Genomic DNA, 11,654 nt, shown 5'->3' on the forward strand with positions numbered 1-11,654 from the left:
GCTCCGAAACACGTGACCTTGCGCAGAACGTCGCTATAGATTAATCGGCCTCGATATCCGATAAGATTTACTAGTTATGCAACTCATAGGCGGCCCATACATATTGATAAGCTTATTATTGAGTTTTTCTCAGTTTTCTGTGTCACAGTCAGCCCCTCTCCTTTTCTTCATGCTCTGACTGATCGTAGTAAATAAAATAAATGACTATATAGCCTAACCTACTGACTCTTTATTCATTTTACACTCCATTACAAGGACGTATATCTCTCATACACACATGCTGTAATTGATTAGTCAACACAACTAATTATGCTAATCCGTGGACTTATCAGAGGTTGGTCAACATCGGAAAGATAGTGATGTTAATGAAAAAGGGACCATTCCTATCTTTCGCGATGTTGACCAACCCGTAAAATCCCTGATAAGTCCACGGATTAGCATAATTAGTTGTGTTGACTAATTAATTACAGCATGTGTGTATGAGAGATATACGTCCTTGTAATGGAGTGTAAAATAAATAAAGAGTCACAGAGGCTAGGTTATGTTATATAAACCATTTATTTTATTTATTCCGATCATTCAGAGCATGAAGAAAGAAGAGAAAATGATAGAGAAAACACTGAAAAACTCAGTAGTACTTATTGGGTCGCCTGTGGTTATGCAACTCAAAAGTGGAGATTAATTTAGTTCCCGGAGTTGTAATTTAGGGGAGATCATTCAGGCGATGCAATCCTTTCCCAGATTGCTTTGCAAAGGACAATGGTTGCAGTTGTTCTAGCGATTCCAGAGAAATGATTATATGTATTACATGGCATGTTATTTGAAGTAGAACATAAACGAATCAATTGATATAGCTACCATCTGAGTTAAGTTTATCAAATCGACAGCAGTGATTAAGCATCAGATTACGGGAAAGGAGGACGATGACCTTCGTTCTACCATCATCCCGAGGCATCATGGGAATCATATCACCAGGTATAAACAGGGCCTATCTTAGACACTAATCAACATTCCGAACTAGACACTTGCATTCAACTGCAAGTGCACAAGTCGATCGGCATCTTCATCGTAAGGTAGGTTGGCTTTACATGTGTTTTTCAACAAACCACACCAAACAAAAACAATTGATCATTTACATTTGTGAAAACCTCGACTTCGTCTTTTATCAATGTTTTATTCTGAATCCTTGACATTATTCTTCTTGGTTTTTCCATTTTTTGGGCAAAACAAGGCATTTCAAGTTCCTTGTTAAAAAGGATTATTTCATGTTAAGAGTTGGTGAAGAAACAAGTCACAGGGACTCCATCACAGTGAAACAAAGGTCAACCACTAGACGGCGTTGTACTTTCGCTGCCGTATTCGAGAAACTGTTTTCTTGTGCGCAACTGTCAATTTTTTACAGACTATCTCCAGGACAAATTCTTTTGATTGCACATATTGTTGGTGGCAAAGTTCGGCTCGTCCATGTGTTACCAATGATTTCTGTAGAATTTTGTAGTTTTTGCCGTATTTCACTGTCGGCCCTCATCTCTGCGCGGATGATCACCACTATTTGCAGTGATCTCTGAGAAATTTCGTTTTTTATTCGCATCAAAATGTGACTGAAACAATACTGATTTTTAAATCACTCTATCATTGATCAAACCACACTGTAATCTTTTCTTGCATAACGCCACAAAAGACGAAGTAAACAGATTGTTTATCAGATTTAACTTCGAATACTTCATAGGACCATTTCAAACCCATCAAGAATAAAAGATAATAAAACATCTAAGTTAAGTGTTTAGTTCAGATATTGTAACAGTATAACCACTATGTGCTGGCAATATGATACAGCTATAATAACTTGCTGTCGAAGATGCGCAAAATACCATTTTAAGCTTTTGACTTTTCGAAAGAAGTCAGTTGGCCGTTGTTGAGTTTCCTTATGCCGAAATATTGATAATAGACTATAACACTTTTTTGTCAACGCATTTACTGTAAATCAGGTTAAAAACAATCAAAAAATGTCACTACACGAGGTCATAAAATGATCATACCCACAGACGAAAACCTTGTCAATGAAACGATCTCGGTAGGTTCTCGATCGGAATTAGGTTAGGGTGTCGTCCTGAATTGCTGATTACGTCACGAAGTGATATCACTTATGTAATCTGGATAACCGTCTACTGTAATCTGAGCTGGAGAGCAGAGTTCGAATGATATGTCATTGTTTTTAATCCTCCTATTCTTTAGAAGCGATTGAATGCTAACGTTAAAGCACGAAGATTTTGGCTTGGCCTCCTTAGTTATGATATTTTAATTATTTTATTTATTTATCTATCTATCTATTTATTTATTCATCTAATTGTACATCGCCTTTACATATTCAATGTGTTACTTTCACTGAATCTTATCATAGAGCACTTATGTCGGATACCCAAGTCTCGTTAGTACGAGTCTACAGGTATCACTCCCAACTCGTCGACTGCTGATTTGTGATAAATGTATATATTGTCCGACTGATGCACCGTACAATACTACGACTCACATAGTGCGGCGTGAGCGACAAACTTACAACATTTGTGTCGACTTCACACATGAACTATCCTATGTAGCGAGGGAATTAGCTGAAGGACGTAAACAATACCATACAATGTATGATGCAACTTTGCCTTGATGGAGATCAAAATTTGATAAGATTTTGGAATAACTAGGGACGAGGTAGCAGTGATTGGGCAAACAATTGACATATCTTGGTGTCTTAATCGCCCAGAAGCACGTCATTAAACTCTCTCTGGCTCCAACACAAGAACTCTCCTGTGTACCTTTGGGCAGTTTTTGCAGTATCTGTTATAGAACGACAATCGTCATTTTTGATCGTTTTTTTAACACTGTAGGGCAGCAATGTCTGTGAAAGAAGATTCCAAGCCTGGCAATAAGAGTTCCATCGTGGAGAGAAATGATGAGAAGTGCACAGAGGATGAGCCGTTGTTGTGTGGTTGGTGTGGAATTCGCCCAGGCTGTCTGCAAAGCTGCAACAGCATCGGCTGGCTGGTGTCAGCGATGAGCGCGCTGTGTTTCGTCCAAGGGATGATTCTCAGCGGGTTTGTTCCCGTAAATTTAACATCCATAGAAAGGCGCTTTCAGCTCACCAGCACACAGCTTGGTATCATCGTTGCTACCTATGACATCACAGTTCTCATCTTGATACTCTTCATATCATACGTCTTGGCGAACAAAAACAAACCGCGGTGGCTTGGTCTGGGTTCACTGGTGATGGGGATAGGCGCGCTCATTTGGACCATACCACAATTCACCACCGACGAGTACCAACCGGGCACACCGCTAGGCTACTACCCACTCTGTAGGCCGAATGAAACAGTACAGTACGAAGACTGTGACGATGACCGATATTCAATATCCAATTATTTCTACGTTTTCCTAATCGCTCAAATCGTTCTTGGTATTGGAGCGTCTCCAATTTACACCGTTGGCTACGCTTGGGTGGATGAGAATGCTACAACTAGAAAAAGTGGTTGGTACATGGGTAAGTATAGATGCTCAGTTTACATACCTGTTTTTAGGAGTTCCTTCGGAGATATTGCTAAATTTTATGAACTTCGTTGGCTGTTTAAACCTGTGTTGCTCGTGTCAGTATACTAGTTTATCTAAATAGTAATGAATTATCAGAAATTATATTAGCTTTGTTAATATCAGTAATTTTTATGACGTCTTCCCCAAGATTATAACTGATAATTTATCCAATTATCCAGTAGTGTGGCTAAAAATGTTTTCTACATGATGTTAAGATGTTTTCACCGACATTGCCAAAACTATAAAATGATACCAATAATGCACGGCTTCGCCTGGTACATTATGTTCATTTCGTCCACTACGGTCCGGGTAGGGTTACATAATTGCTTAAAGATAATCGTGCCTTCATTTGTAGCCCGTCCTAAAGGACTGTGGAAACGTTGAAAATACAACTTTATTCTCTAGCGAGAACGCCTCCTTGCTGTTTCCCGAAGTGACGTCATCAATGATCCTCTGCATTGATTTTCTCTTCCGATTAGGTGTTCTCAGTGGCATGGCAACGCTAGGGCCCGCGACAGGCTTTGCCGTTGGTGCGATCTTTCTGGGGATGTACACCGAACTCGGCCAGGAGTAAGTTTCTGTGTGTTATATGATCCAACTGTTAGTCGTAATATTAATACCTAGCAATCAGACTTGCATTTAATACTCACATACTGTATCATAATTGCTTTACATTATGATCTCATCGAACTACTGTATACCGTTTTATTTTTGCGAACGATTTATTTTTGCGATATTCGCGATTCCAAAAAATCGCGAACTTTTGACGTCGCAGACATAACATGCTCACTGCTCCAATGTACCACACTCCCTCAATACACACAAAGCCTTTTGTATACAGTACACACACACACACACACACACACACACACACGCACACTTATACCAAACCAACGACTAGACAATCATTTATACTTAAACGTACGTAAATTTGTTTCTTGATTTGAAAAGTTTGAAACAATATGCAAAGGAATAAAAAACAAGTTAAAAAGAAAATGATCATAATAAAAGTATGCTCTACGCAACGTTCATTGCACAACGTGGACGGATAGAATTACGGATGTGTATATTCGAACAGTACAAATGGCGGCTCACTGTCGAAAAATCGAAAAATAAAGTTCACTTTCAAAGTTCTCAAATCTTTAAATTTCAATACTGTCAATGACTTCGAATGTAAACGCAAACTTAAAACACCGCAGAGTGCTACCCTTTTACAAAATCGCAAAAAAAAATATTCGCAAAAAAAATACGGTATACAGTATATTCCTAGCAGTTTCATCTCTATCAGCTGAAACTTATGGTGTGTATCTACAATATTCTTCAGTCTGTATATCTCGTTGTCTTTTACTCTAGAAAAAAAAATATATATATATATTGCAAACACAGCCTGTATAAGTGCAATGTCACGTGTTATCATATCGATTGTATTTATTGGTCAACAAATGAAATGAAATATTGCTCACAGTGCGTTGTGAGCATCCAAGGCTAATTTATTTCATTTAACGTACTTCATAGAGAAATAGAAGAAATTAATGTACTTGTTTTCTTCAAGAGTTACTGCTACTGCCCATTTGATGACTTATTATTTAGAATTATTTTCTCTGCGTTTATCATAGGACTGATATTGAGCCGATTGATTCTGTCTGGGTTGGCGCCTGGTATCTTGGGTTTTTATTGGCTGCGGCGTTTGCTTTTACAGTCGCTATTCCAGTCAGTGCATTTTCTCATCCAGAACTTCCAGGTAAGGCAGCCGCAATTAGGGCTATTCAAAAGAAATTCCACGTAAATGAATTTCATCTTACCCACTGCACTGCACTGTAACGTCTCAAATGGAGTAAAGACCCTTGAAACAATCTCTTAGGTTTATGACTAGAGCCAGGGAGACATCACTACGAAGTCATACCGGTGATAGTCACTATGTGAACGTCAGCTTTTTCTCAACCCAGACTTTGGATATTTCAGCATTTGTTCCATTCTGGAAACAAAGAAGCCATTTGTTAAAAGCGTTCAACCTTCTTCACATCTGTTCTCGGTCATTGCAGCTTGTTTAAAATTATGTTGAATGCAGGTCTTTATAACTGTTAATTGAACTTGAACTATAGCACACTTTGAAAGGTTCCCATCCTCCGTACCATGGTTTGTCCCTGCTACTAAAGGTGTAGCTTGCCATGTGTTCAGGGACGAAATTGTTAGCATTGTATTGTTCTTTGTACCTCATCAAATATCTTTTCAATACTCTAAACACAGTGCTGGGTGTATGATATTAGTGCTATAAAGTCTCACAGTTTCTCGTACTAAGGTCCGCAGCGTTTGGCTCATTACCATATTATGGCATGATGGCGGATACTGGAAAAATATCGTTTTCCTTTACATGTACATGTATATCTATTCTATTTGCAAGTGGTGCTTATGGTAGAATGCGCCTTGGGGACAGATATTCGGACTCTCAAACTTTTACAATTCTTTCCTGATCTACAACTTGTGGGGGTTCATTTTAAAGCTCTTGGTGTAAGAAAACTTTTCACCGTCTTAGTTTTTCCAAAATCGAAAATTTTATTTTTCTTCATAGAGTTAACACAGGGTCGCGGCCATTTTTAATTTCGAGTATCGGTAAATCTTCTCTAGTACCAAATTTGTACGGTGAACCCCGATTTTTATTCTTGATTTTGAATGAGAGTGGCTGAAATATTCCTTGAGGAAAGATTGAGCAAAAGTTTAAGTCTTTCACTTTCGAGGCGCATTGTGCGCATATAATGAAATGGTAATGCTGTTTAAGCATGTCTGCATGGTATATCTCTTACACAGGTACACAACAAATTAGAGATCAAAGAAAATCTCAGGCTCACCAGGATGGCTCGGAGAAGGTTGCTGCCAGCCCAGACTTCGGTAACCGGTGGAAGGATATGTGGACGGCATCAAAGATATTGGTCAAGAATCCTGCATTCATGTTCGTTAATCTTGCTCGATGTACCAGCGGTCTGCTCTTGGCTGGCTACACGCCCTTCACGCCTAAATTTATCGAAAACCAGTTTGGTGTAACGGCCGGTGTCGCCGGTATAATAACAGGTCAGTGTTAATTTGAGTAGTTTCGTTAGTATCCAAGCACGGGTGTTCATTTTTGAACAAAAGAAGCAGTTGGTGTTAGAGTTCGCCTTTGGGGGCGCTCTCTCATTCAAAAATTTAGTCACTTGCATTTCGGCATATCGATATTGCTAATTGCTATTGTAGGGTTGTTGTTAGATATAGCATCGAGCCGCGGCTAGTGCCGAAAGAAATTCATGGGTTTTTTTTTTATTTTTTATTATTTTCATCATAATTCTTGCGGTAGCAAGGTGTCATATCCAAATGTTGTGTAAAAATCCTACGTAAATTTTGACTTTTGTATGTTAATAAGAAAACTATGACATCATGAGGGATCAGTCAAGTAACAGTTGTTGGGGGGAGGCGAATTATTTATTAAGAGATCGAATCGTTCTTGGGCTTTGCAGTCAAGTTGAAAAGGTTAAGAAAAATGGGGTTTGGATTAAATTGGGAACAAGTGAAGCATAGATGTATGTATAATTGTTTGGACCTAAATTAATCCGTTGTATCATATAGAATAAACTTCACAAGCACAGCTGGGTTTTTTTTTATTTTAAAGTAGCGCCATTATGACAAAATAGTGATAGTTGGCATATCAAGTTGCTCATCCTTCAACGCGGAGTTACGTTCTTTGCAAATATCTATCCTAGGCGCTTGGTCTTGGATGCATCGCAATCAACATATCACATACGCTCATATAATGGTGGACTGATTCTTCAGACCGGCCACTAACTGTAATCGGTGTACTTAGAAAATGACCTTCTCGGTCCAAATGTAAAACATGCTATCGCAGCATTGTTCGTACTGTCAAGAGATTGAGCAATCTCAAATAACTTCAAAAATATGACCCACTCAGTATAATAGCAGTAATCAGTATATGATAGCGACCATAGAGGGGAAATACTGACCTTATAGTTAACAGACTTGCAACTGTTCTCTGTTCGGGAATGACATACCTGTGACATCAATGTTGATTGGTGTAACTCAAGAAGACACCAGGTGTTCTCGCAGCTCCATGTAATACTAATAGGGTCATTCAGTTGATCGATCTCTCTTTCCAATATTAACAAAGAGTGACATCTTAAACCAGGAATTTAAAGATGAATAAATTCTGTACATGTGGAAATTAAATTAACCACTGATGACGCCAACCAAAAAACCAACCCACCAATACCCAACCAAAATAGGATCCGAGATTGTTATAGTGACCCCGAGTTCGTGTTGATATGATCAAAAAGATAAAGTTACACCAAGTTGACCTCAAACACTTTACCTAATATCTCGCTTGTCTCTTCCAGGTGGCCTTGCTATCTTTTCAGCCGTAGTGGGCGCACTTCTTGGTGGTTTCATCATACGAAAGGCAAACTTTAACGTGAAGCAAAACATCAAATTCTGTATCGGTATAACCTTTGCAAGCCTGGCTTTTTCTTTCGTCTTCTTATTGCGTTGTCCAGATGAGAACATCGCCGGTGTTCTGAGACCATACAACAAAAACGAGTAAGAAAGTTTTCCTCGTTTCATAGAGACAGTGTCTTTGCAGAACGTTGATACGAGTTCTGTTGAATTTGATAGTTATGCTAATTAACTGACGTTTAAGTATGCGAAGAAAAGTATAATTTACATATTTGGATCTATTTATAGATAGGGCGATCAAAATAAAACAATGATTATGTTTCTGTCCGTTCATTTCGGTTGTGTTGATTAAATGTTTCTATTTCTGATTGACTTTTGATCAGAACTTATCGACTTGAGGAAGTGAACCTGACCGCACCGGCAAACGCTTTGTGCCAGTGTTCAACGGTAACCTACATGCCAGTGTGTGGTGTCAATGGTATGCAGTACTTTGATGCGTGCTACGCTGGCTGTCTGCACACGACCGATGGATTTGTAAGTATCGATGCCATATTCATCTGCCAGTTCTGTGCTAAGCAAATTCACAGCACCAGAACAGATAGGTTGTGTCTGGTATTTGCATAACACTCTACAATTTGCATATAAGCACACCCAACAATATTGGTTATTGACATATCAAGAGAAGACACAAAAAACGGGGATGGTCCAACACACAGGTCATCTGTCGGATATCCTTGAGTCTAAAACGATTACTGTGAGAATATATTTTGGAAAAAATAGAGAAGATCTTAACATTATAAAATCCAAGATGATGTTCGATGCCTCTAAGATACTGGCGGCAGTCTTCAAGCCCTGGTTCTCGCATTTAATTGGTGGGTGTTGACGACTGTTTATGTGATTGTGGTTTTTTGCTCTCCATAATAAGTTGTCCTCAGCCAGCCAATTTGCTCAGAGATAAAGCTTTCTGGTAACAAAAATCTGTTCGACTGTTGTCAAATAACTTTTAAAAAGCCAGTCAAGATTATTGTGTCGTCAGGAATTTGTTGTAATCCGATTTAAGATGTAATACACGTCTGACGTTATTTTCACAGAACTATGTTTTGTGCGCTGCTGTGAGAGATGGTCCCCCTGTTAACGACACTAAAGTCTCGTATGGTAAATGCGAACAAGACTGCTGGGAGTTCCCAGTGTTCATAGTGTCTCTGTTCTTCAGTATGTTGGTCGGATTCATGGTTTTGGCTCCGCTAGCTGTCCTTGGAATGCGGTGAGTGATGGCAACTAAACCCAGATTTGGAATACATTGCTTTGTGCACGCTCCATTAATTAGTCCTTACTCCATTAATTTATGCATGCCCCATTAATTTATGCAAATTCGATCCGTGGATTTATGTATATTTATGAATATATCTACTCCATTCATTTATATATGCTCCGGATTATATTAATAGAACAGATAATTGTCTGTAAATGCAGGAAGATATCAGACTAATATGTCTTTTCTTTTCTTTTTTTCTGTGGACTTTTCACAAATTGTGAAATCTAAGGCACTGCTATTCATAAAAGTCTACTTTCAAACGTATTCACCAGTTCTAATAATTACCTTCCTTTATGAGAAATGTGAATTTATTCAGATCAAATTGGGCCTACTCTGAAGATTTTGACACCAGTACTACTTTGACCGATTCTCGAAACGTTGTTATTTTCAGAACTGTACCTGACAGTCAAAGATCCTATGCTTTGGGTGTCGCTTCGCTGTTATACCGGTTGCTGGGTAAGTTTGTTTGTTTGTTTAACTTCTGACACATTTCTCATTAGTATGCTTTCAGACATAAAATGGCATAAAAGACAGCAGGGAACAAGACAGGGAACAGGAAGAAGAAAATACATCATCACTGCGTCTTTGAAAGAAAAAGTGGGATATTTATACTCAGTGTACAAAATGACGACGGCACATAACTGCAAAAGTTTTAAAAATTTCCCCTTTGCTGAGTGTAAACATATGATCATTCTTGTAATGCCTAGTAGAAATATGGATCCTCTTCCGACTTGCTTTCCTACAACAAATAAGCATTGCAATAATACAATGGAGCGCTGCTATCCTTTTCTGTATGAGAGGCACGTGTTACTTGGATTAACATTTCATTACACAAGCCTGCGTGAGGTGCAACCTTTATGTAACAGTGCATGTTGGGAGTTGAGCTTGTGTACAGTTGACCAGTAGTATTTCAGCATGTGTCAACAAGTCAAAAAACACACAAAATAGTTTTCCTACCAAAAATTAATCATCAGAAAACCTCAAAAAAGAGCGACTTTGTCTCTTTAAGATGGGTTTCAAGGACCACAACGGTTTATTATAGATATAAATAGACGGACAGCGATCAACCGCATCGACAGAGACAGTCTTGGAGCGCACATACCCTTGATTAGGATTATCGGGCACTGAATAATGCGAGAGTTTCAAGCTCAAGACATCATAACATTGATATCTGATCCGACTATGAACTCTCTGCCCAAAACAGAGTGCTATGCTGTTCTCAAATGTATAGCAAAACGACACATTTACTTTATTTAAAACTGCTTCAGAATAAAACCATTCGAACTCTGGATTTTTCACAGGTGGTGTGCCCGGTCCAATCATTTTCGGCGCCATCATCGACAGCTCGTGTTTAGTGTGGCAAGAGACGTGCGGAACCACTGGTTCGTGTTGGATCTACGACAACAGGGAATTCGGGGTTAAGTGGTTCATCGTCGGAGTTGTGTTCTACATACTCTGCATCGTATTCTACTTCTTGGCGCTACTCACCTACAAAGCCCCGGATGAAACGAAAGCGGAAGCCAAGGAGGGCATTGCTATAGGGTCAAAGGAGGACACACTTGACGAAAAGAAGGACATAACTTTGGTTTCAGTCAATAGACTTCCTGATGACGGCGATGTAGAAAGTGGACAAACCAACGAAGCATTTGATAAGGAAAAGGATTTGGAAGGCGAGGAAGGACGTTCATGAACTAAATGAGCAATGAGCGAACAAACTTTACGGAGACCCACTCGAGTTTATATTGACATTTACCAATTTATGTGAAGTTAGTAAATGATTAAAAAAAGGGGAAAATGAAATTCCTAGCCACAATACGATGCGTTTAACACGCGAAGCTGACAAATCAAATATTGATAAATATCACCGACATATCAGTCTAACGAATCGATGATAAAAATCCATTTTAGCCCCAAGGAGAAAATAATGAACAACGGTCCAGTAAAAGACACTACTTTTACAAATACTCGAATTTAGATTTAACATGTCTCCAGCATCGTAAATCGTCTATTTCACTGAATACAATGTCACACTGAAATATCAGAAATGAATCGAAATCAGTGACCAAGGTGATTAAATATGTTGGCTACCATCTGCTTGACCTTGTATGAACTTTTAGCCAAATCCATACGGGACTTTAATGTGGACAGGTGCGCATGCGTGGGATATTCCTCTTGCGAGCTTCGTGACAAGGATAATCCTGAACACACAATGTTAATATTTTAATATTTCTGAAACACATTTTGCCGTTCAATTGACCGCAGCACATACATTAAGTACTTTTAATGATTTACGTCTTATTACAGGAAAAGTGACAAGTAATCGTGTTCG

At 38.8% G+C, this 11,654-nt stretch overlaps 1 protein-coding gene across 2 annotated transcripts; it reads left to right on the top strand.

Moving 5' to 3' along the window:
- Positions 1–885: 885 nt before the first annotated feature.
- Positions 886–11,417, top strand: LOC139115406 (solute carrier organic anion transporter family member 4C1-like). 2 transcript variants are annotated; one of them, XM_070677499.1, is made up of 10 exons: positions 886–1,073; positions 2,880–3,529; positions 4,056–4,146; positions 5,193–5,317; positions 6,382–6,642; positions 7,956–8,154; positions 8,394–8,544; positions 9,102–9,274; positions 9,717–9,781; positions 10,627–11,417. In XM_070677499.1, exons 2-10 carry the CDS (start codon positions 2,887–2,889, stop codon positions 11,013–11,015), a joined length of 2,097 nt encoding a protein of 698 aa, XP_070533600.1. In that variant the 5' UTR covers positions 886–1,073; positions 2,880–2,886; the 3' UTR covers positions 11,016–11,417. The 2 variants fall into 2 exon arrangements, with proteins under 2 accessions (XP_070533600.1, XP_070533601.1); XM_070677500.1 differs by lacking the exon at positions 886–1,073 and having other exon boundaries at positions 2,747–3,529.
- The last annotated feature ends 237 nt before the right edge of the window (positions 11,418–11,654 follow it).

The sequence above is a fragment of the Ptychodera flava genome, chromosome 17 (assembly GCF_041260155.1).
Source record: "Ptychodera flava strain L36383 chromosome 17, AS_Pfla_20210202, whole genome shotgun sequence".
Classification (NCBI taxonomy): Eukaryota; Metazoa; Hemichordata; class Enteropneusta; family Ptychoderidae; genus Ptychodera; species Ptychodera flava.

What these genes read in the sequence shown, in the direction of transcription:
- LOC139115406 (XM_070677499.1), top strand. Translation starts at nt 2,887, where the DNA reads ATGTCTGTGAAAGAAGATTCCAAGCCTGGCAATAAGAGTTCCATCGTG. An exon ending in TACACCGAACTCGGCCAGGA is followed by an intron (nt 4,147 to 5,192) that starts GTAAGTTTCTGT and finishes CGTTTATCATAG; the next exon opens with GACTGATATTGAGCCGATTG. An exon ending in AGACCATACAACAAAAACGA is followed by an intron (nt 8,155 to 8,393) that starts GTAAGAAAGTTT and finishes ACTTTTGATCAG; the next exon opens with AACTTATCGACTTGAGGAAG.